Source organism: Exophiala xenobiotica, assembly GCF_000835505.1.
Source record: "Exophiala xenobiotica strain CBS 118157 unplaced genomic scaffold supercont1.6, whole genome shotgun sequence".
Lineage (NCBI taxonomy): Eukaryota > Fungi > Ascomycota > Eurotiomycetes > Chaetothyriales > Herpotrichiellaceae > Exophiala > Exophiala xenobiotica.
In genome coordinates, this window is record NW_013562489.1 from 1,928,790 (window position 1) to 1,949,251 (window position 20,462).

The 20,462-nt window shown below is 51.5% G+C and overlaps 11 protein-coding genes across 12 annotated transcripts; 3 read left to right on the forward strand and 8 right to left on the reverse strand.

Moving 5' to 3' along the window:
* The first annotated feature begins 107 nt into the window (after nucleotides 1-107).
* On the forward strand, nucleotides 108-1,270 carry PV05_09974 (uncharacterized protein). Its single transcript, XM_013456362.1, has 3 exons — nucleotides 108-444; nucleotides 496-596; nucleotides 647-1,270. The coding sequence occupies exons 1-3, from the start codon at nucleotides 281-283 to the stop codon at nucleotides 817-819; spliced, it is 438 nt and encodes a 145-aa protein (XP_013311816.1). The 5' UTR covers nucleotides 108-280; the 3' UTR covers nucleotides 820-1,270.
* On the reverse strand, nucleotides 746-2,197 carry PV05_09975 (uncharacterized protein). Its single transcript, XM_013456363.1, has 3 exons — nucleotides 1,990-2,197; nucleotides 1,922-1,939; nucleotides 746-1,788 (listed from the first exon to the last, which is right to left on the reverse strand). The coding sequence occupies exons 1-3, from the start codon at nucleotides 2,160-2,162 to the stop codon at nucleotides 1,161-1,163; spliced, it is 819 nt and encodes a 272-aa protein (XP_013311817.1). The 5' UTR covers nucleotides 2,163-2,197; the 3' UTR covers nucleotides 746-1,160.
* Nucleotides 2,198-2,400: 203 nt separating this feature from the next.
* PV05_09976 (uncharacterized protein) lies at nucleotides 2,401-4,110 on the reverse strand. Its single transcript, XM_013456364.1, has one exon. The coding sequence runs from the start codon at nucleotides 4,049-4,051 to the stop codon at nucleotides 2,600-2,602; it is 1,452 nt and encodes a 483-aa protein (XP_013311818.1). The 5' UTR covers nucleotides 4,052-4,110; the 3' UTR covers nucleotides 2,401-2,599.
* Nucleotides 4,111-4,348: 238 nt separating this feature from the next.
* Nucleotides 4,349-5,172, reverse strand: PV05_09977 (uncharacterized protein). The gene has a single exon (XM_013456365.1). The coding sequence runs from the start codon at nucleotides 5,078-5,080 to the stop codon at nucleotides 4,514-4,516; it is 567 nt and encodes a 188-aa protein (XP_013311819.1). The 5' UTR covers nucleotides 5,081-5,172; the 3' UTR covers nucleotides 4,349-4,513.
* Nucleotides 5,173-5,996: 824 nt separating this feature from the next.
* Nucleotides 5,997-7,607, reverse strand: PV05_09978 (uncharacterized protein; the record flags this gene model as incomplete). Its single annotated transcript, XM_013456366.1, has 4 exons — nucleotides 5,997-6,328; nucleotides 6,381-6,592; nucleotides 6,644-7,365; nucleotides 7,425-7,607. The coding sequence occupies 4 exons, from the start codon at nucleotides 7,605-7,607 to the stop codon at nucleotides 5,997-5,999; spliced, it is 1,449 nt and encodes a 482-aa protein (XP_013311820.1).
* A 182-nt stretch (nucleotides 7,608-7,789) lies between these two features.
* PV05_09979 (uncharacterized protein) lies at nucleotides 7,790-10,349 on the forward strand (the record flags this gene model as incomplete). The annotated part of the gene is made up of 3 exons (XM_013456367.1): nucleotides 7,790-7,807; nucleotides 8,410-8,415; nucleotides 8,472-10,349. The coding sequence occupies 3 exons, from the start codon at nucleotides 7,790-7,792 to the stop codon at nucleotides 10,347-10,349; spliced, it is 1,902 nt and encodes a 633-aa protein (XP_013311821.1).
* Nucleotides 10,350-10,577: 228 nt separating this feature from the next.
* PV05_09980 (uncharacterized protein) lies at nucleotides 10,578-11,750 on the reverse strand. The gene has a single exon (XM_013456368.1). It carries the CDS (start codon nucleotides 11,662-11,664, stop codon nucleotides 10,744-10,746), a length of 921 nt encoding a protein of 306 aa, XP_013311822.1. The 5' UTR covers nucleotides 11,665-11,750; the 3' UTR covers nucleotides 10,578-10,743.
* A 534-nt stretch (nucleotides 11,751-12,284) lies between these two features.
* PV05_09981 (uncharacterized protein) lies at nucleotides 12,285-12,629 on the forward strand. The gene is made up of 2 exons (XM_013456369.1): nucleotides 12,285-12,490; nucleotides 12,562-12,629. Exons 1-2 carry the CDS (start codon nucleotides 12,318-12,320, stop codon nucleotides 12,581-12,583), a joined length of 195 nt encoding a protein of 64 aa, XP_013311823.1. The 5' UTR covers nucleotides 12,285-12,317; the 3' UTR covers nucleotides 12,584-12,629.
* A 331-nt stretch (nucleotides 12,630-12,960) lies between these two features.
* Nucleotides 12,961-15,786, reverse strand: PV05_09982 (uncharacterized protein). The gene has a single exon (XM_013456370.1). The coding sequence runs from the start codon at nucleotides 15,482-15,484 to the stop codon at nucleotides 13,556-13,558; it is 1,929 nt and encodes a 642-aa protein (XP_013311824.1). The 5' UTR covers nucleotides 15,485-15,786; the 3' UTR covers nucleotides 12,961-13,555.
* A 1,785-nt stretch (nucleotides 15,787-17,571) lies between these two features.
* Nucleotides 17,572-18,062, reverse strand: PV05_09983 (uncharacterized protein; the record flags this gene model as incomplete). Its single annotated transcript, XM_013456371.1, has 3 exons — nucleotides 17,572-17,661; nucleotides 17,732-17,924; nucleotides 17,980-18,062. 3 exons carry the CDS (start codon nucleotides 18,060-18,062, stop codon nucleotides 17,572-17,574), a joined length of 366 nt encoding a protein of 121 aa, XP_013311825.1.
* A 383-nt stretch (nucleotides 18,063-18,445) lies between these two features.
* On the reverse strand, nucleotides 18,446-20,286 carry PV05_09984. 2 transcript variants are annotated; one of them, XM_013456372.1, is made up of 6 exons: nucleotides 19,769-20,286; nucleotides 19,653-19,719; nucleotides 19,119-19,606; nucleotides 18,984-19,071; nucleotides 18,833-18,937; nucleotides 18,446-18,786 (listed from the first exon to the last, which is right to left on the reverse strand). In XM_013456372.1, exons 1-6 carry the CDS (start codon nucleotides 19,891-19,893, stop codon nucleotides 18,769-18,771), a joined length of 891 nt encoding a protein of 296 aa, XP_013311826.1. In that variant the 5' UTR covers nucleotides 19,894-20,286; the 3' UTR covers nucleotides 18,446-18,768. The 2 variants fall into 2 exon arrangements, with proteins under 2 accessions (XP_013311826.1, XP_013311827.1); XM_013456373.1 differs by having other exon boundaries at nucleotides 18,446-18,937.
* Between the last annotated feature and the right edge of the window lie 176 nt (nucleotides 20,287-20,462).

Below are 20,462 nucleotides of genomic sequence, written 5' to 3' on the forward strand. Positions count from 1 at the left end.
CTCGGGTGCCTAAAAGGTTCATCCCGTGGTTAGTACGATCCTTGGAGCATAGGAGGGGCTAGGTCACAAGACGTCTCACAAGGACAAAGATCAACAGGGCATGCCCACTTCTCGTTGTCATTGGCAGCCTGCGCTGGGTCATCAATACCGACGTCAGACGAGGCCCTTGGTTCTCAGCTTCTTACTACGAGCGACTGCTTCTACAAACACTTGCCTCCTCAAGTAAGCTTCCCTGACAGAATTGAAGCGATCGACCGCGGCCGAAGAATACTGTTACATCATGTCGAACGATCTGAAGGAAGAGAACACGCCCGACCTCAAGGTCGACGAGAGTCCCATCTCACCCCTCGAGCGCCGCAATTCCCTCGAGAAACACTTGCAGATGCGACCAGAGGCCCAGGATCTGAAGAACAGACACATCCTGCTCGACACAAACGCTGCTCCGTGAGTTAAACGTTGCTACACAGGCTGCTTTTGTTGACGTTCCCTGCGCAGGTCCCTCCAAGCCAAGCAGCTGGAACTTGAGCGTCAACAACACTATGACAGCCTGAAGAAGAACCTCGAGAAGCGGCCGGATCGTGAGGAGTTGGTCGAGAGTAAGCATTCCGGATCACGCTTCAGGCAGTCGACGCTGATACCCTCTTAGGAAACATTCTCCCCGATTCCACGGCGGCCCCCGCCCTACAAGCCAGCCAACGCAGTCTCGAGAAGCACATGCGAGCCGATAGCCTCGAACAGAAGATACAGCAGAGACCCAAGCCGGAACAGTTGGTCAAAGAGGGTATCCTGGAAGCAGATGAGAATCCGGTCAAGGAATAAACAAGCGATATATCTGTTGTCTTTGGCTCAGACATGATGTGATGTGGTGGCATCGGCAAGGTTGATGGCAAACAGACAAACAAATGCTTCAGTAGCTCATAATATAGCCCAGCATTTGGAACTTGCCAATCCCTTTTGCATGAACAGCGCTGTGACATATTTTCGCGGTCCGGAATTGCCTCCCCAGTGCCGAAACTGAGGGCGTTAACCAGCACTTCCCTCTGCACAGGACACCATGTATCCTTCCTCTGACCGAACACGCGGCATCTCGCAGAACTCTTTTCTCGTCATGGACATCAACACTCTCGGATACCTTCAGGTGAGCAGCATCAGGACCAAGGTTAATAACTCTCAACCTCGGGCCTCTCTCTATCCTTATCCTCCCCAAGGTCCGGCCTCCACCCCTTCGGCCTCTCCTTGCCTCTGACGATCATACTATACACACCATTCTCAACCTTCTCCACACTCGCCCTTGTCGTCTTCATCTTGGTAGCAAAGTCTTTATTGAGCCCATAACTCCCACTCGCATCCAATTTCTCCAGCTCGCTCCTGAGGACTTGTAAATCCGCCAGTATCGATCCTCCACCAGAGCCTTCCGCAGCGTCGTCTCCACCACTGACTCCGGGCAACTGCCCATTCGTCGCAAGGTAAGTGATCGCAAATCTCATGAGCTCCCCCGTCATGTCGAACACGCCCAGCGCATAATCTTCATACGTGAGCACGATGCCATCGGGAAGTTGTCGCTGCGCATCGTCGAACCGCATCACCGTCCGCTGTTCGAGGTAGTGCTGGAACAGAACGGCCTCCATGAACTCCTGGATCCCACCAGAAATGTTGCCTCTGTACCGGTTCGCATTTATGCTCTGCAGGTCTGGCACGACGGACTGTAAGAGTTCTCGAATAGTGTTGTACATGGGCGTGATGGTTTTGGATATGCTGGCGTGGATGGGACGGTTGATCTCTCGTACCCTACCACACAAAGAGCCTAATCAGCATCTCCGGGACTTCTAATTTCTAAACGGTGCCATGTTTGGGTGTTCAAACGTCCCACTCCCCAGTAAAGAGACCCAAAACGTGAATTGCGTGGTGATGCTTTGCTTACCTCTGCAATGCAAAAATACTATTCTCCAAATTAGCACCCTTTCGGGGTGAGCAACGTGATAGACTCACATCTTCTTACTCTGCGCAGTGACATCTCTGGACACTTTGATGACCCTCTCACGTCGATCATGATGCTCGTCCAACTCCGTTCGGAAAGTTTCGAACATGGGCACAAACGGCGAGGAATTGGAAGGTTGTTGATCGACGTTCATGCCATCGTGTGATCGCTTTTGGCCTGCCATGTTCGACTTTGCACGTTGGGATTGTTGAATAGGGGCGGAATATGGGTATGCTCAAACAAACAAAAATTGAGTCGAGTTGAGCGATGAGGCAGCCTTGCATGCAGCCAGTCCTGCCGCTTTAAGAAAGAGGTATCCGCAAAGTTCGGCCTCGTAGTTTTACTTCGCTCAAGTCGAGGTCTTTTCGAGTGCAGCTTATTGGTCTTGGAAATACGGATGTCTCAAATATGCTCTCGGGTCTCTGAAATGGAAGCACAGGTCCAAAGGGTTATTGACGGTGGACGGTGGATGGCGGGATCAGTATAACCAAGGCACTGCGAAGGCAACTTGACTGACATCTCGAGCATGAAAGCTATTGTTCACTCGATCCATATCTAGGCCAAGCCTACAGCTCGGATGAATACTGTGCCAGCATGTCCTCAGCCGCTGTTGGACTGGTATCAGTTGCTTTTCAAAACCCTATCCCTAGGTCCCAAATGCACCTTCGCAAGATTGCTCGTGTCAATATGACTATCCGCACGCGCCCTCCGAACCGGCTCCTTGCCCTTTATCGCAAAGCCAGTGCTACCGTTCTCCGATGCAGGTGGCATAACGAGTACCCGTTCCGACTTCGCAGACTGCTTCGACGCTTCATCCGGTGACCCTTTGTTTGCTATGTCCCTCTCATCCGCCACAATGACGCCCAAGATCCAACAATTGATGACAAAGAAGCCGAGGCTTGTCGCAAACAGGCCAGGAACGAATGTGCTCTTCCCCAGAAATTCAAGTTCATAAGCCTGCTGGAGCCACGCCGCTTGACCGATGATCCAGAGCGCCAACGCAGTTGTTCCCAGTCCAGGCCGTCGGATGAGCGCCGAGTCTGGTAGATACAGTGGCAGGAAGACGAGATACCAGAGAAAGTATTGCGAAGTGCAGACTTTGTTGAAGGCCACGAACGCGAGAGTCTGGGCGAGCATTGTTCGTGGTAGATCTCGTTTCGCAAGAGCAATTGGAATGAGAACCGTGGATAGCAGGAGTTGCGGCACGAACGCAAAGGACTCGAATGAGAAGGAGGAGCTCTTCGTAAAGTGGCTGGTCGATTGAGCCGAAGAGAGATACAAAAGCGTGTTGTATGGTGAGAAGTTATGTCGATGGTCGATTCGAGTAAGGTGATGCAAGAAAGTGTGCTGGAGAAATGGAGACCCGTAGATATTGTACATGAGAATATTGAGCACGGTGAATGTGATGAGCGAGGTAGCTACAAGCAGTATGCGATCGCGGTTCATGAACTGCAACGTTCGCTGAAAGATCGCAGTCCCGGGAGACGTCTTGGTGGCCGGACCCAACGCCCACAGCATGCTTGCTCCGTAAATGAAAGGGTATATCTTGAAGTGAACGCTTAGGCCGAGGAGCACGCCCGACAGGAGTATTTGTCTGGTTTCGAACGCCCAGAGCAGTGCCATGACCAGTACGCAGAGAAAGCCTTCGCTACTTCCCCGAGTACTGATGTTTGCGACCATGGGGTTGAGCAGCCACACGCTGGCGTATCCAAGGGCCCGGGCCTCATGTAATCCCCTCCTCTTCAACAGAATCAGAATAAGCCAACCAGCGATCAGGTCTGACAGAGCGAAGATTGTCTTGCCGAAATGAAACCACAGTCCACCCCAGCTTGTAGGGAGCAGGATCCAAGCGAGTAGAGGGGTATATCGATATGTCGCTCGGGTGTAGGGTGACGACCCTCTAGAGACGGCGCGAGCTGCGTCTGTGAAAACATAGTAGTCGATGTCCGTGTATTTCAGGGCCGAGACTGAGTCCTGGTATATTCCATAAACGAGGAGCACTGCCCGAAGGACGAAGGCCAACAGGAAGATGAACGTCGGCGAGGAGAAGAGTGAAGGATTCGGCGATGACATCTTGTCGACTACTGGACTACATGCCGCGAAGTCTCGAGACTGGGAAGCAGCCTCGTGCGTACTTCCAGCAGTGGATGGTTGCGCAAAATTGACGATTAAACTGGAAGCCTGCCAAGGAAAGTACAATCTGTGCCGCCCTATGCTCATCACCGGCTCGCGCGAGCTAAGTTAGGTGTCCGATCACCCGCTGCTCACCGGTTGTGGGGGTGCTCCCAGGCGTCTCGGCACTGAGCCAATTGGTAAGGGCCATCATGGGCTGGTGCGGCCGTCGTGCGCCATCGCTTGTGCTATGATGTGCCTAATTCTATGCGCACCTTAAGTACAACAGTGCTCCGTACATGGTACGTCTACTCTGACTACGTCCTCACGAGGGTCGCTTCTAACTGGAGTTATTGGGAACCTGGGTTCTGCCCTGCAATAGCTAACAGTGGGACTTGTTCGACCGCTAAAGGCTCATACACCTTACCAACCGCCTCCGCGCCCACCACCTCCATGGTGTCCGCCTCCTCTGCCACCTTCGAATCCTCCGCGTCCTCCACCGAAGTCGCCGCCTCCGAAAGCACCGCCGCGACCTCCACCGAAACTTCCACCTTCGAAACCATGACCTCGCCCTTCGCCGAACTCCTGTCTGCCGCCATGGTTGCCACCGCTGAATCCCCCTGGGCCACCGCCGAAGCCGCCATCACCTCCACCTCCATAACCACCTCGACCGCTCTCAAAGCCTCCACGACCTGGCTCGAAACCACCCTGCTGATGATGGCCTAGTCCTTGGTTTCCGTAGCCGTGGTTATATGCGCCGCCATGCTGGCCCTGAGGGGGATTGCCAAAGCCCTGACTCTGCTGACTGTAGCCCTGCTGATGGCCTTGAGGGGGACCACCATAGCTCTGGTTCGGTTCGCCGTAGCCGTGTTGTTGTTGGTGTTGATTGCCACCAAGCTTCTGTTCGACCTTGTGCTCGATCTTTTCGAGTAAAGACTCCTTTTTATGTGGTTTGTCGTGCTGCGAGAATAAACCACGATCGGATTCCATGGTAGGACCTTTTCAACTGAGATAAATCCAATAATCTACAATGCTTCCTTATGGCTGTGCTTGGTATAAGACGGTAAGGTTGTGATCGTACCTACCTAATATATGCCGCAGATATGAAATATGTACGGAGCAGTGCACCAAATGTAGTTGCCGCGCTAAAGTTGAATGACGCAGGATCACAGCTTGACGATGGATTTTTTCTTGCTCTAGGCAGCCTTAACTAAAGTCTTAACTAAAGATAATCTACTTTAGGCGACTTAGTGATAAAGAATAGGCGAGAGTTAGGGGCGGAGAAACGAGCTTCGATATCTCTGGGGACCGTTCTTCGAATTATAGCTTAACGATAAATTTTTTCTTACTTTAGGTAGTCTTAACTAAAGTCTTAACTAAAGATAATCTACTTTAAGTAACTTAGTGATAAAGAATAAACAAGAGTTAGAGACGAAGGAACGAGCTCCGATATCTCCGGGGACCGTTCTCCGGAGCAACGGAAAAGAAAATAAATGGTCTTTTGACGTCCTCGTCATTCAACTTTAGCGCGGCAACTACATTTGGTGCACGTCTCCGTAGTCTTTCGTCTGAATATCCTTTGACGTCTTCGAGTGCCGCGCGTCACACTATCGCAAAGGAGGATGAGGACCAACATGGACCCATAAGTTCGTCGTCAGCCAAGACGAAGCTTGACGTAGGACCCGAGCCTTGTTTGGTGGCCCGCCTTGGAAGTTGAAATATGTATACCAGGTACTTGGCGCCGATCAACCAACCCGTCGAGGCCGTCAAGCAGGTTTCTCCACCACCATCCGCACTGCCTAATATCACGAACTCGAGGTTTGGATTGATGATATTGTCTATCTACCCGCACACGCTTTGATGAGCGTGGATGAGGCAGTAGCCTCGTGGCACAACAAGCCGGCGCTCAAAGAATGTACATCGAGTCAAGGCTCATATCTCCTTCCAGTCCATTTGTTGTAGCTCCTTCGGCAATCAGCTTGGCCTTCTTCGCATTCCTGCGTTTGAGCAGAAGCCAACATGCGCCATAAAGGAAACCAGCAACAACTGTAAGACCGGCAGAAACGGCATTGCCAGGTACATACCGCGGGCCTTGCTGGGTGGGGTATAATTGCCCTGAGACCAGATTTGAGATGTTAGCGATCGAATAGGCCGAGGGCATGCCAATTGCACGTTTGGAATCCGGCGCCAAATTGGTAGAAATCCAAGTTACGGCCAACGTGGAAATGGGATAGAGTCCTAGTCAGGTGTCATTGGACGAACACATCAGCAGAATGGCGATATCGCTTACCTAGGACAAGAACGAACATCCCGGCATAACCAACATTGGCATTCTTTGACCCCACGCACATGAGATACCCAACAGCTACGGGTGCACAGCATCCGATGATGAACACTCCTCGTCGCTTGAGTTTGTCGGAATAGTAGACCTGGACTGAGAGAGAGATGGCACCAAGGACATAAACTGGGATGGTCATATAATTGACCTTGAGGGACGCAAACCTAGAACCGATCAATCAGTTATTCGGAGACTTCATCAAAGAATAGACTCACCCAAGTCCAGAGATAATAGTAGGCAGGAAGACGCCAAACCCGTTGATGGCAACGGATGAAGTAAAGAAAGCTATGCCGAGGAGGTAGACAAAGGGGTCGGTGAGAGCGATCTTGATCCACTTGCGGTCGAACTTGTTTTCCCCTCGGATCATAAAGTCTCGCTGTTTTTTCAGGCGCATGGTTTCTTTCTCTTCCTCGTTTAAAAACCATGCCTTTTCGACCTCGCTTGGTAGGAAGAGCCAGCCAATACCACAAATTCCGATTGTGATACAGAATTCGACGATGAAGAGCCATCTCCAGGCGGCGAGCCCGTGTCGCGATCCCATTGTCTGAACGGCATATGCGAATAGCCCGCCGAAAGCACCAGAGATGCATTGGGCGAGGTTGGTCGTCATTATACGCTTTCCTGCCAGTTCGCGCGGATAAATGGTGGAGAATAGATAGGCGAAGGCCTGTGCCAGACCGGCCTCGGCGGCGTTCAATAACATTCGACAGGCTATAGCCTGACCGTAGGTATGGATGAATGCAGTCCCAAGCGTGCAAATGCTCCATAGGACGAATGCAGAACCGATTGCTTTGTTGGCACCCCAGCGCCGGACGGCCAGGACCCAAGGGACCTCGAAGACAATGGTACAGACGCTAGAGAGAGTCTGGATGTTGCCAAACTGACCGTTCTTGAGCCCGATATCTTCGTCGAAGCCGAAGACTCGAGCATTTCCAAGCTAGTTAATTGTTAGCAACAGTCAGAGTCGCATACTACGTATATCAAGGCTCCGCTTACGTTGTTTCGGTCCAGGGTAGACAAAACAAGGAAGATCACTGAAACCGGCACGACATACATGTCGAATTTCTTTCGCGCCGCTGCTTCCTTCACGGGATCGACATATATGGCTGTCTGTGTGCCTTCTTCATAGTTGTCAGCAAGTTCAGCGTTGACCGCGGAGTCCTTCGTCATCTTCTCCATCGTCGGTTCGGATTATGTTGCTGTAAGAGCCCCGGGAAACTTGTCTGAGGATCTGGTTTCAGTCCTGAGTTGGGGGAAATGGTCTGTTGAGAGGAAGGGTATAGATCTCGTCGAGTCGCGAGTCTATATACTCGGCGGTCCTGCATGATGAGGTTTCAGTATACAACCATTAACCCACACGAATGGTGAAGAACATCTGGGTAAGTTCTCCTCAAGATCCTCAAGATTGAAGATTCTCAAGATAAGACGATAAGGCAGATATCTCGCAGGATGCCGACTTAGTCAGGTACTTACACAGTTGTACACCATTGACCACTTAGTATCGGGCTCTAAGCCGTGGCGGCGTTTGTCGTTATGCACCTGGAGGGCAGATAACGATCGGCATTTTCCGAAGGGCACATTTCGAGCTGGCCGTTATCTGGCCAACTGCCATGGAGCCCCACGACAAACATCCTTTATCATCATCTCTACGCCGAAAGGTGATGTTCGAATATACTCTACCGTAGAAGCCTTCGATGTCGCGCGCCGACCAGAGAGTTCCAAGAGGGGTAACGGCGTGTCAGAGGTGAGTCGGATGGAACGCTCGGGTCCAAGATCGTGTGGCGGACCTGCGATAGGAGACTGACCGGGTGCACAGGTGTCGTCGGAGGAAGCAGAAAGTACCGACGGCCCTTCCCACTCCAGATACCCTTGGGAGTCGCTGACAGTCGGTTGAAACGCGCAGTGTGACCAGAAATATCCGAATTGCTCCAACTGCGAAAGGGCCAATGTTCCCTGCCTGACATATCACTCGGCGAAACAGGCGGACGTGAGTTCAATGGAGCCTTGACCTCAAAACGCCTCGCGTAACTGATACTCTTTCAGATACCTCGCAACTACGTGTCCGACCTAGAGGTGCAGGTTGAGAAGCTGACTCAAGAAATCCAAGATCTGCGAGAGCGAACTCATGCCAGGTTGACGACCGGTGGAGATGTTACTATTCCTGTTGAATCATCCTCCCAGTCCGGCCGTGAAATAAGCATTCTTCCTGCAGAAAGACCGCATACATCTGACGGAAGCTCAAGTCACTTCGACGATTTGGTTACGAGTGTCAGGAACGTCGTCGTCGAACCTTCGAGACAGCCGCGGTTTTTAGGACAGAGCAGCGGCATCAGTTTCGCCAGAATGGTTATGGCAGCGATACAAGTCGACGCCATCAACGCCATTCCGTCTCCCCTGGTTCCGGAGCACCAGCCATGCGAAACATCTTTGTCTGCGCCAGCCAAAGCGTCTCTTCCACCGCGCCCTGTTGCAGATCATTTGGTGGACGTCTACTTCCAGTATCGCACGCCGCATCTGCCAATCCTAGACCGCTCACAAGTGGAGGAGGCCCTTGAGAGCGTCTACCTCGCTGATAGCGGTACCAAGCTCTCGGGTCGAGTATTCGAAACGGACATGTTCACCACCTACATGATGTTCGCCATCGCCTTATGCGATGTACCTCATTCATCCGGCGGTCGACCAAGCCAAAGCGAAGGTTGCTTTTTCTCGGCGCTCGGTTGGGTCGAAAAGGTCCTCAGGTACTCGAAGAGTGATCTGGAGACTCTCCGTGCTGTTCTCCTGTTGGCTCAATTTGTCGCCCTATTCCCTTCTCGAGGAAGCCTCTGGCATTTGACAGGCTTCGCGCTACGCTTATGTATCGATGTCGGCCTGCATTGGGAAACCGAAGAACAATCTCTGAATATGGATCCAGACCTATTGAACGACCGCCGGCGCTTGTGGTACTCGACTTATCAGTTTGACCGTCTCTTGTGCATTACGCTCGGGCGCCCTTTCGGCATTCTCGATGAGAGCACGCGTGTGCAGCTTCCAAATCCATGGAAGCGATCTCGTCGGTGCCCCGGGCGCCAGCCCAGCGACTTTGACATCCACACCGAACGAACTTACAACCACTTGTTCACCATGTCAAAGCTGGAGTCAGAAATCAAGCATGTGCACCATAGCCAAGTCTGGGCTTTAAAGTTGGCCTATCCTCGGGCGAATCACACGGCCTGGGTCCAGGACATCCTGCCTCGTCTGCAGGAGTGGTATGCCACGATTCCAGATCCTGGGAAAGCTCATCCCTCTTCCATCTTCGCTTCCCAGCCCTACTGGGAAGTCATCTATAACAACGCGCTCCTGCTGCTCTACCGGCCTCATTCATTGGCCCTGTACCACTCGACGGACGAACTCCTCATCTCTTTCGAAGCCTCTTGCAAGGTGATCGCAAGTCTCAAGGCCCTGCAGCGAGATGGGAAAGTTGAAATGCTTTGGAAATCCGTCCATCATCTCTTCATGGCCGGCTTGGGAGTCATCTATGGTCTCTGGCACTCCCAAGAAATTCGAGACCGAAATCCCGTTGGCAGTAGCATTGCTACGCTTCAATCTTGCGCATCGACCCTTTGTGCCATGTCAGAGACCTTCCCCGGAGCCGTGGGCTGCCGTGATGCTTTTGATACTCTCTCCTCTGCAACAATTGACTGGCTAGTCACCAGGGACGTTGAGGATGTACCCCAGAACCGTCTGGAATTCGAGAAGCAGGTGAAAGAGGTGATGCAACAACTGCAGCTATCCCGTGAAGGCGCGATGACGACAAACCCCAATGGCACCGATAACATGTCAGCTATGCTGTCAACCGATAACTTTGAGATTAGTGAGATGCTCAATTCTGCTGCGCAGTGGCCTGAGTTGGGTGAGGAGATGGATTTCAGTGATATACTGTAGGACCTTTACCAAAAATGATGGGAACCGGATTTGAACCTTGGATCCTGTGAGTAGGAATTACTGAAATCAGTGGCTCCTATAACTATGGTAAAACTTATAGAAAATGTTAAAATAAAATGTGAATGATGAAAATCAACACATCGTACTAAGTATCTTCGCTATCCATCTACATCGCCGTGGTGCACGTCGCGCGAAACAACAATAATAGAATTGATGGCGTTGTTCGCCCTTAGTGGTAGTGGTAACGAAGAGTACTTGACTATGGCAACCAGTGTACAGGATACTGATAGATGATGGCAGCAGCTGCGGACAAGCACTAACTGATCTCCGCCCACCACTGTCATGAGTGCGTTCGTGTACAAATGTACAGAAAAAGGAGAGAGACCAGGCCACATTATTGAGCTCCCCCTGCAGCTATCGCTTCACTCGCAGGTCCATCGTTGACAATAGATTCATAGGCCAAAGGCTCCTTGACCAGGCGCGCTTCGGTGAGACCCTGCTGCCATCTGTCGAAAGCCTTGCGCGGTATCGAGGCCGTAGTCCACATGCCGTTGCGACGGAAGGAGTTGGTAACCTCGACGGCGACGTCGACGGGGACATTGGGGAAGAGCTCGGCGAGTTCATCGCGGAGGGACTCCGCGTCGCGCTCGAGCACCCAGTCGACGCCCTTGCCGAGGCCGATACAGAACCGCTTCTGCTTATCGAGGACCTCTGGGGTGATCGTGCCCGTTTCCCGGTAATACACGCTCCAGGGCACGTCGCCTTGAGTGACCATTTCCAGGGCGATCGAGACGTCGGAGTTGCGAGCCGCGATCGCCCGGGCAGAGAGATTGTCCGTGACAAAGAAGTCGCCCATGCCTCCCTGGAACAGGTTGCCCAGCATCACACCGTCGAGGTCCTGGATGAAATCCACAGACCTCGGATCGATGCCGTTCTCGCGCAGCAACATCTTGAAGAAGAGGCCGACGCTGGCGCCGCCGCCGGACTTCATCAGGACGGCGCCGCCAACGACATCGGCCAGTCTGAACTTTTCACAACTGGTCCGTCGGAGAAGGGCAAGCGGCGAGCGATTGGCGATCTGCGCGAAAACAGTGTAGTCCTGTACTCTGTTGCGGTACATGGACGGAACCCAGATCCCACCAAGGGCCATGTCGGCTGTGCCGTCGGCGAGTGCGTCGAGAACGCCATCCCACGGCGTAGGGATCGTTACTTTGACCTCGAGCCCTTGATCTCGAAAGAAACCATGGCGTTCGGCGATATATTGGGGCAGGTAGTTGAGATTGTAGCCGGTGGCGGTAAGGTGGAAAGGTTGCATGATTTGTCCTCTTCTCGTCCGAATGCAAATCTAACAGGCCTATTGATGGTTCAATATGTTGACGGAATGGTTGCTTGGGATCAGAGATACCAAGGTTTATGTATGCTCTGGAAGAAAGACTTCGTGCAATCCAATCTGCTCTAAAAACTCACTTCTTTTTTTGTACCTACCTAGGTAAGCAACAAAGAGCGGATCCCCGTGGTTTCACGCTTGATCCGATTGTGATCAGAGACCGTCGTGGTTGGATTTAATCCCTCGTTACTAGTATACTAGTATCGGAAGACTGCGAAAGCAATCGATTCGACGATCTAAAGCTCAGCGCAAAATCCCGAGATTCGAGAATCCAAGGATAGACTCCGTCGGCAGATCCCGAATGACTATCGGTAAGGACGTACACATTTCATTGATCAATTCCAGGCAATGAGCAGGGAGATGCCGACATGTAATGATACAGCCAGGTTTACTCATGGGTTTTGCAGGATATTGGCCAGGTGGAAGTACTAGTACTGATAAATGCTTCATCTTTAGAACCGAGATACTTCGAAGCTGCCGGCTCTTTAATCTCATACCACATACCCAGTCAGCACCGGCATGTCCTTTTCAGCATAGCAAAAGACACCGCGTAATCATACCTAGGTATCCAGCAACCCAGCATGGCCCCCAAGATCACATTATACACCGCTCATCATTGCCCGTACGCTCATCGAACTCAGATCGCCCTCCGCGAGCTCGGCCTCGAGTTTGCAACGGTCCTGATCGACATTATGATCCCTCGCACGCATGAATATCTAACCATCAACCCGGGTGGCATGGTCCCAGCCCTCACGTACGACGACCTCGCCCTGACCGAATCTGGTCTCATTTCACAATTCCTCGTCGACTAATCCTAATTATCAGAGACCGGCTACGAACTTCATAAAAGCTTGTAGAAGCTTGTGAAAGGGAGTGTCATCATCCACGTGGACGGATTTAAAGTGATTGGCACCCAATTGGTGCACCGGGGTATCAAAGCCTTTCCGGGGGAATCGTTCAAATATAGACCGTCGTTGGTGGTGTATGTACTGTAGATCCTCAAGGCACGTAAAATACCTCAGGAATATGGCAGCACCCAAGTTGATCGAGTGTGGTAACCATTTACGTCCACTGTGCCATAAGCCATAACGACGAAAGACGAAACTACTTCGAAAATCCGACGGTCCAATCTTGATGAGTCTGTCTCGGTGAAGGTGGCGCTTCGTAAGGTCTCACCCACCCAACCATGCTGCGTGCCGACTTTGCGGGAGAAAGCGAGTACAGTATGTGTTTGATGATCCAGTCAATTCGAGGCTGGCTATGCTGTCAAGTAATTTAAGACCTTGACCCTTGTACGAGTGAAGTCATGCATTCGTCCGATTAAGCTACAGCTGTGATTCCTCAGCACGATGTCTGGAGCCATTCTCAGGTACTCCCACAATATGCCGCAACCTCCGATCTGATCCAAAATACTCAGCACCCCCTGTGACCACCATGAATCGCTGACAAGATCCGTTCCAAGCCCCGTTACATGATCGGCGCATGGAGGTATATCAAGCACTTTTCCGTGACGGTAATTTGCACAAAGCGCCATAGCTCCCTTCGTATTAACAGCAATAAGCCACATCTTTCCAACCAGCACAACTCCTTGAGACTTCATATCCGTCCAACTCCATGTCGCCAAAAGCTGTCGATTCGAGGTCCACAGCGCCGTGCATAGACCCATACCGACACCAACCATGACACAAGAGGGTCTGAGCTACCAGTCCGATCCCAGCAAGGATAACTCCATCAAAACATCCGCGATACCGATATCCATGAAGATTTCCTCCTCATCGCCATCTGCGTGCCCCACAACGCTCGGTTCCTAGTCACCGAGTCAACTGCCTCTCGCCTCCGCTACGAGCTTATAACTGCTTGTTTTGATGCTCCGCGGCTTGCACTTCGGATAGAGACTGCACCCAGACCCAATACCTCCCACACTGGTTGGACTCGAAGGCATATTTTCAGGAGTTCTGTCTCGAATGCCCGTCACACCAGGGGAAGTCGGCGTCGCCTTATGCCAGCCCGCAGGCTCAATGCCATCACTGAGCTCTTCGTAGCTAACATCAGACCGTACTTCGCTCAGTCGTTCCACGATATCCTCATTCCAGATTCCATACACTCTGCCATTCTCAAGTTGCCAGTAGGGATTGAGCAACGTGCACGGTGAGTCGAGATCGATAAAACGTATACGCACATATTCCAAGTGCGGGAAGAGAGCCAATGCCTCAACAGTCTTCATCACCAGTCGTTCAAATGCACGGATGAAGACCAGATTGGTAACTCCAGACCCGTCAGCTATCACACCGCCAAGTTCGTGAACGATAGGTTCGCCAGTCTCCGGGTCAGTGTCTGTCACGCGCTGTCTGCAACATGACTTGACGACGATTTCCAAGGCCTTGAGTCGTGGCTCTTGCCTGCTGCGCGAGATTGCCGAGAATGCCGATGTCCATAGACATTCGCAAATCTTGCCGGTGAAAGACAAAGACTCCAGCTGCGGCAGGACATGGCCAAAGCGTTCGCATAGATGTGGCTGGCCGGGACTATAATTCGATCCAAGAGTGGACGGATCTTTGCTGTACATTCCATCCAGCGATATATTAACGTGCCGGAGTTGTAAGGGCAAGTGATTCAGGATCGTGTCAATGGTAGCGTCCGCCTCAGGACGCGGCTTTGCGTAACCACAATGCCATTCTTCGACGTTCGGTAAGGCTGCTTCAATCGTCTTCCAATCCGAGTACCTGCGCATAATATTCCAGGCTCCACGCATGGCGAATGTGCGGATATTAGGCAGTTTCTCGAGCCTTTGCTTCGGATCTGGGAAAAGTGTTTGCGGAAAATGCCGAATCATGTTCGACTTCTTGCAGTGTCCTCCCTCGAGTGTAAAGACACGAGAGTTTGGAAAGAAGCAATTGATATGACTGAATATTTCGGACAGGGTTGCTGAGTAGGCGCAGAGCTTGAAACTGAACCCCAAAAAGTCATTGGCAGGTATGAGGCTTTCATTCGTTTGGTTCGCGAGATGATAGTGTCCGTTCCGGTCTGCTCCGAGGGAATTGAGAGGATTGAATGTGCGATGATCCAACGATGCCTTGTCGCCCCAGACTGGCACCCAGAACTCGATATGTCTGACGTACTTGGTCAAATCCATATGTTCATAGAAGAACTCCTGCGATTCAGCCAATCCCGCTCTCGTGCCCTTGATCTTGATGTGTCTGTATATTCGTTCCTGAACCAAGTCTCGCCAGGTGGGTGAGACCAAAGCGAAGTCGGAAACTGCCTTCCTTCTTGGATGTCGCATCAAGGAAGAGACGTTCTTTCCTCGTAGTGACGTTGACCCAGCATACACAGAGTGCATGTCACCGAATATGAAGTCGAGGATTTTCCCCTGCACTTCCAGCGGAAGGTCATTTAGCGACAGTTGTGGTCTCTCATTATTCTCCTGCATCCCGGTAATTGTGGGCGCCTCTTCAGTATTAGCGATCCTTTCGGGCGCGGGCGCCGGCGAGTCTGTTGCTCTGATTGTTAAAACTCCCATTGACTGACCGTCTTGTTCAACCAGGTCTGCGATGGAAGCTACTGACGGAGCGCGGTTTTGGGGCGCTGAGAGAGGAAAGGAAACGTCTGATCTGGGGCTCTTGGTCATCGGAGCGAAGTGTCGTTCATAGATGTCTTGTGACCGACTCGGGTCGTTTTCGAGGACCATCTCTTGCACGAGCATATTGACCGAGGAGTGACTCGGAGTACATCCGACTGATTTTGGCATGTACGGTGGGTTTTGTGCGCGAGCCGAGCGCTCCGCAGACAATTAAATTGCGCCTCAACGTTGTTTATTGTTGCTTTTCGGCTTGTGGTTTAGGTTGCGGAGCGGACTGAAAAGGATGGTACTCGGTAGCGACAGGCTTTCGTTGACGGAGATAGAGGGGTCGGACAAAAGGCGTGAATTTTATGAGGTCAACGGAGAGGCTTGCAAGGGAGTAGTATAGTTGTTGTTGCCTTAACTTTGGAAGGCGGCCATTGTATATGTATGGAACACAAGACGCATGCAAAGGGGCTGATTGACTGTCGTGTGTTTGATTGTCAAAAGTGGAGAGGTCGTCGCCGGCGGTTGCATGTCATGTTTTGGCTGAGCCACGCAATAAACAAGGCAACCAATCGGGGTGCCGAGTCTACCTCAGCCTTGCCAAGGTCATACCTTTCACGAGGCTGTCTTGTTGTTGTCCTTCGCCGGAGACTGTTCTCCTTGATCGCTCACCTCCAAAGCTATCGACTGTTGTCACACTGGCAATCCATTTTCTACATCCTGAGGCACGCCATGTCAGGTCTCTTAAGGTAACACAAGATATCCTTCCACTGTGTGCTGAAAATCCCGACCCCCGAACGAAATATTTCCCAAATAGGCAAGTAGGTCTACCCAATCCGGCCAACGATTGGTATTTTCCATCGCCCAACGCGAAGTTTTTATGTTACGGTCAGAGTTTAGGGTTGGCGGTTAGGCATATTATGCTTGATATCCCTCGTCGAGTCGTCACTTCGGCCCCAACCCACCACCTCTATGATTCTCGTTGATCATACCGGGCATGGATACAAGATGATGTATTCCGCTACTGATTTTCCAATCACAAATCACATATAATATGAAATCAATCCATGCTTGACTTCGTGATATCTTCCATGTTTCTTCTCACATGTCCAGATCGCCACTAAGGTTTGCACATTTGTCCAGGGTCCTGCGCTCAGCACTTTGAGGACTATTATTGATTTCTACTTCCGAGACCACGTTGTCGACTCTAATGATGAGGTAAATCGTGTAGTTCGGCGCTAGTGTGCCATTCGACGACAAACAGCAGCCAGGACAACGTGTGTGGCACGAGGGCCTCCTGTTTGCGAGATACCGCCTTGTCAGTGAAGTCAGGCAGTCATCACCCAGTCGAATTCGACCTTTCTGCCACACCTGACCCTTAGTACTTCATCATTTAAAGTCCTCGAATCTCCCTCTGAATTGGACCGATGGTAGAGGCCTCTGTCACACTCTGTTTAGACTCACCCAGGTGGTCTAGCGGTATGTGTCCGGGATTCCCCCTCGAAGGTAGGCCGATTTGGGTTGGCGGGTGGGGCCTCGTCTCCTACTGACAGAGATGGGAATCCTGGGGTAGAGTAGCAGGTATGCTAGCAGACTGGTCCGCGAGACGCCCGTTGACTTTTTGCTTCTCTTGATAGAATAATACTTAAGTAAGAAATATCTGATTTTGTGGTCTTTTTGCGGGTGGTTCTGGCCGTCGACTCTTGTGCAGTGTAATAAATGCGAGGTCGAACTCGGCAGCTGCTTCAATGATTCAAAGTGGCGAGACGTGACAACGTGGTCTCGGAAGTATAATCAATAACAACGAACCTTAAAGTCCTGAGTCGAAGGAACAAATATGCAACCTTGGTAGCGATCTAGACAAGTGAGAGAAACACGGAAGATATCACGAAGCCAAGCGATTTTCATATCTGATTAAACAATCAGGCCGCGGACACTTCATCCCAATTACTGTATGAGCGAGTGTGCTGCTTTGCTAGCACATCTGTGGACATATCTCCTGCAATTAGCTCTTAGCACATTGATCTTTCTTGAGATAAACCCGTCTTCTCATTCGTGCTGTCAGCACTTCCACCGCCACCACAGATTTGTGCTTTCATCCCATCCTCCAGCTCTTGAAACTGTCACCGAGAGCAGATAACATCTCTCATAACTGGGGGATTCTGTACTCATGATTATGGAAGACTGGAAGTCGATTTGAGAAAGCTTAAGCTCATAATGAGATGACTGGTTCCGAGATAGTAGCGGCTGGCCGTATTCAGTATCCGTTGTTAAGCCACTGGAGCTGGTGTCGGGCTGCATTGAGCTCTAGTGAAGGTCGTCGCATTCGAGGCAGTGACAGTAGACGTGTAGTTAGCTTTCTGCAAGCGGATTCGTTAGCAAGCAGGAAGGAAGCACAGACACCAGTTGTCATCAACCGAGGCACAATACCAAGAAGACATGACCCAGCACGAGGACTTCAATGTTCGAACAACCATCGCAGTCATACAACTTCGAGGTGTAAGTCGTGAGGGTGTATCGAGTCGTTGTTGGTCCGGTAGAGATGACAGGCTCAGTGTACGCAGTGTAGGTGCAGCCTATGGTCGACTCTGGGGTGACGCCTTGGAAGCCAGTGGGATTGGTGCTGCTCAAGAATGTTTAGTCAAGACTGCCACAAGATATCGGACCAAGTCACTCACCTGAGACTCGCTGCAACCAAGGCATGGATGTTGAACATAGTGAATGTCACTAGGCACAGGAGCGAACCACGGGGAGACTGCATGGTGACGTTGGTGTGAGGAGACGAATAGCTATCGGCGTTGGTGCAATTCGAATCAGGATTGATGGTGAATGGTTGCGGATGATGGCGACGTTGAGGTTATGCCGGGCGAGGACAAACTGGCAAGGCTCGTGTCACGAGGAATGATGGTGAAGGGCGGTGATATTGTGGGAAGGAGCCCGGCAAGGAACCCGGATTTCATCTGAGAGCGTTAGACTGGCCGACCGGGACAGATGACTGTTATTATTATTGGTCGTGTATGCATCACCTGGGACTGAAGAGTCATAAAATGCTTCTTCAGTCTCAATGAGTATCTTGTGCATCGCTGCAAAAGGCGGCAAAGGGCGTCAGGCCTCATGTAGTCCGTGAGCAGCCCGCCGGAGTCATTCTTTCGCAATAATTTTCATTTTGTCTCATGCAGCCTTACGCCGGGTTTGACACGCAAAAGGAGAGGACGTAATTGTACAATTGACTTGTCAAGCCTTACAAGCTTCCACAGCCATAAGCTCGAAGATGCTAGACCTCTCCTAGGTCAGCCATTATGAAAGTAAGTCATCGTATCTCGCGTCATGAAGATGCAGCCCTTATCATGCATTGGTGATCATTACCACCCCAATCTCCGTCCTCCAATCTTTCGACTTCTCTCCATTTCTCAACTCTCACTGACATTCTCGATCCGACATTTGTTACCATGCGTGATGTGAGGCGTTTAGTCGTCATCACCAACCTGGAATAGTCAGCGGACGCCTTTATGCTTCATCGTCATCACCAACTCGGAGAGTTCCTTGACTGCCGAAGCCCTGGGACCAGAATCCCTCAAGGGATGGAGAAGTGCTCGACATGCTGTCATGGGTGAACAAGAGCCAGAAACCGAAGACCTGCAAATAGTCAGAAGACATCAACCTGGATGAAGACAGTACTCACTGGTTTCGCGAGGATGTCCAGGACGGCGTAAGCGACGATTTCCTGGTTGACATCGATGACATGGCCACCTTCGGACAAACCCCAAACACTGTTTGTTGTCAGTCACTGAGAATTTAGGAGTTGCTGAGGACTCACATTGGGTAGATCGTCCACAAGATGAGAGTGAAGCCAGCAATCGATGCGTAGAAGGTCTTCGTCTTGCTGTCCTTGTTGGCAACAGCAGTGCGGCCATTGAAAGCCAATTGGTAGACCACGACCAGGTAGGCAATACATGCCCACACATACCAACCCCAGGTCTGGCTGTCCTTGCTACCGAAGGCAGCGAACAAGCCAGTCAGGATCATAATCACATCGGCAACGACGGCGACCAGGATGTTAGCACCACTGAGACCAGCGAGAAGGGACAGATCCAGCAGGAGAAGTGGTGTAGTAATAGCCCAATCAACGTATCTTGCCCAGTAGATCTCTCTCTTGTAGTCTTGATGTGTGTTTGGGACTCTCTTGTGATGGATGGTCTCGGTGTATGTGTTGAAGCTAGTGCCATCCCCGGTGGCCATGGCGAAGTAGGAGAGGAATGCAAAGGTAGTGATGAAGGAAGTCAGTATGTGGAAAAGGCGTTTTTGCTACAGCCGTTAGCGGAAGCTTCCTGTAGGATCAGTCCAGACGTACCACTGGAACGCGGAAAGCCATGCCATAGAAGGCGAGAGAGGAGATGGCCATGAGGACGACAACGACCCTGGGCTTCGTCAATGACCGCATACTTCTTCAAAGGCAACACATCCTACCAGAGGGTTCTCTTTCCCATGTCTCCGGCCGCGATAGTGATGACCGGGTTAGGGATTACCGTGGGAATTGGGGCCACCGAAGAGGTGGCTGAAGCAGACTTCAGCATATCTGGGTGGACAATCATGTTGACGACCGCTGATGCAGTAGAGACGGCACTTCAGAAGAAAGGTAGCGTTTGAATGTCAATGCTGACAGGATGGTTGATGTTTGCGAGGTAAAAGGACAACGTGCGATGGCCTGGAAGGAATGGGATGAGATGAAGAGAAGGAAGTCAGAAGGCAGCAGTCAAAAGGTGAAACCAAAGAGGTACAAAGGTGACTGGGAAGGAGCCGGTTCCCATGAGGGGAGAAGGTGACGATGACGAAAAGTCGGAAAGAGCTTCTGACAGCTTGTTGGTTGATGTGCATCGTGCACAGTATCCATCGTCAGCCAACTTCTTTCTGCGCCGACCATCCTTGACCACGCACGGCTTCCACCTGATCACTCCCTCAGGCTGCCGGTTAGCTTCCCACTGGTCCTCGATTTCTACCCAAGCTGGTTGTCCATGCTTTTGTTTGTCGGTGTGTGGTCAAAGTCCTGCCATGATGCGGGGCAACGCTATATCGACCAGGGAGGTCGTTTCCTAGCCTGACACACCTGGAGCTGACCACTCAGATTCCTCCATGCTGGCACCAGCCACGCCCACCCCGAACC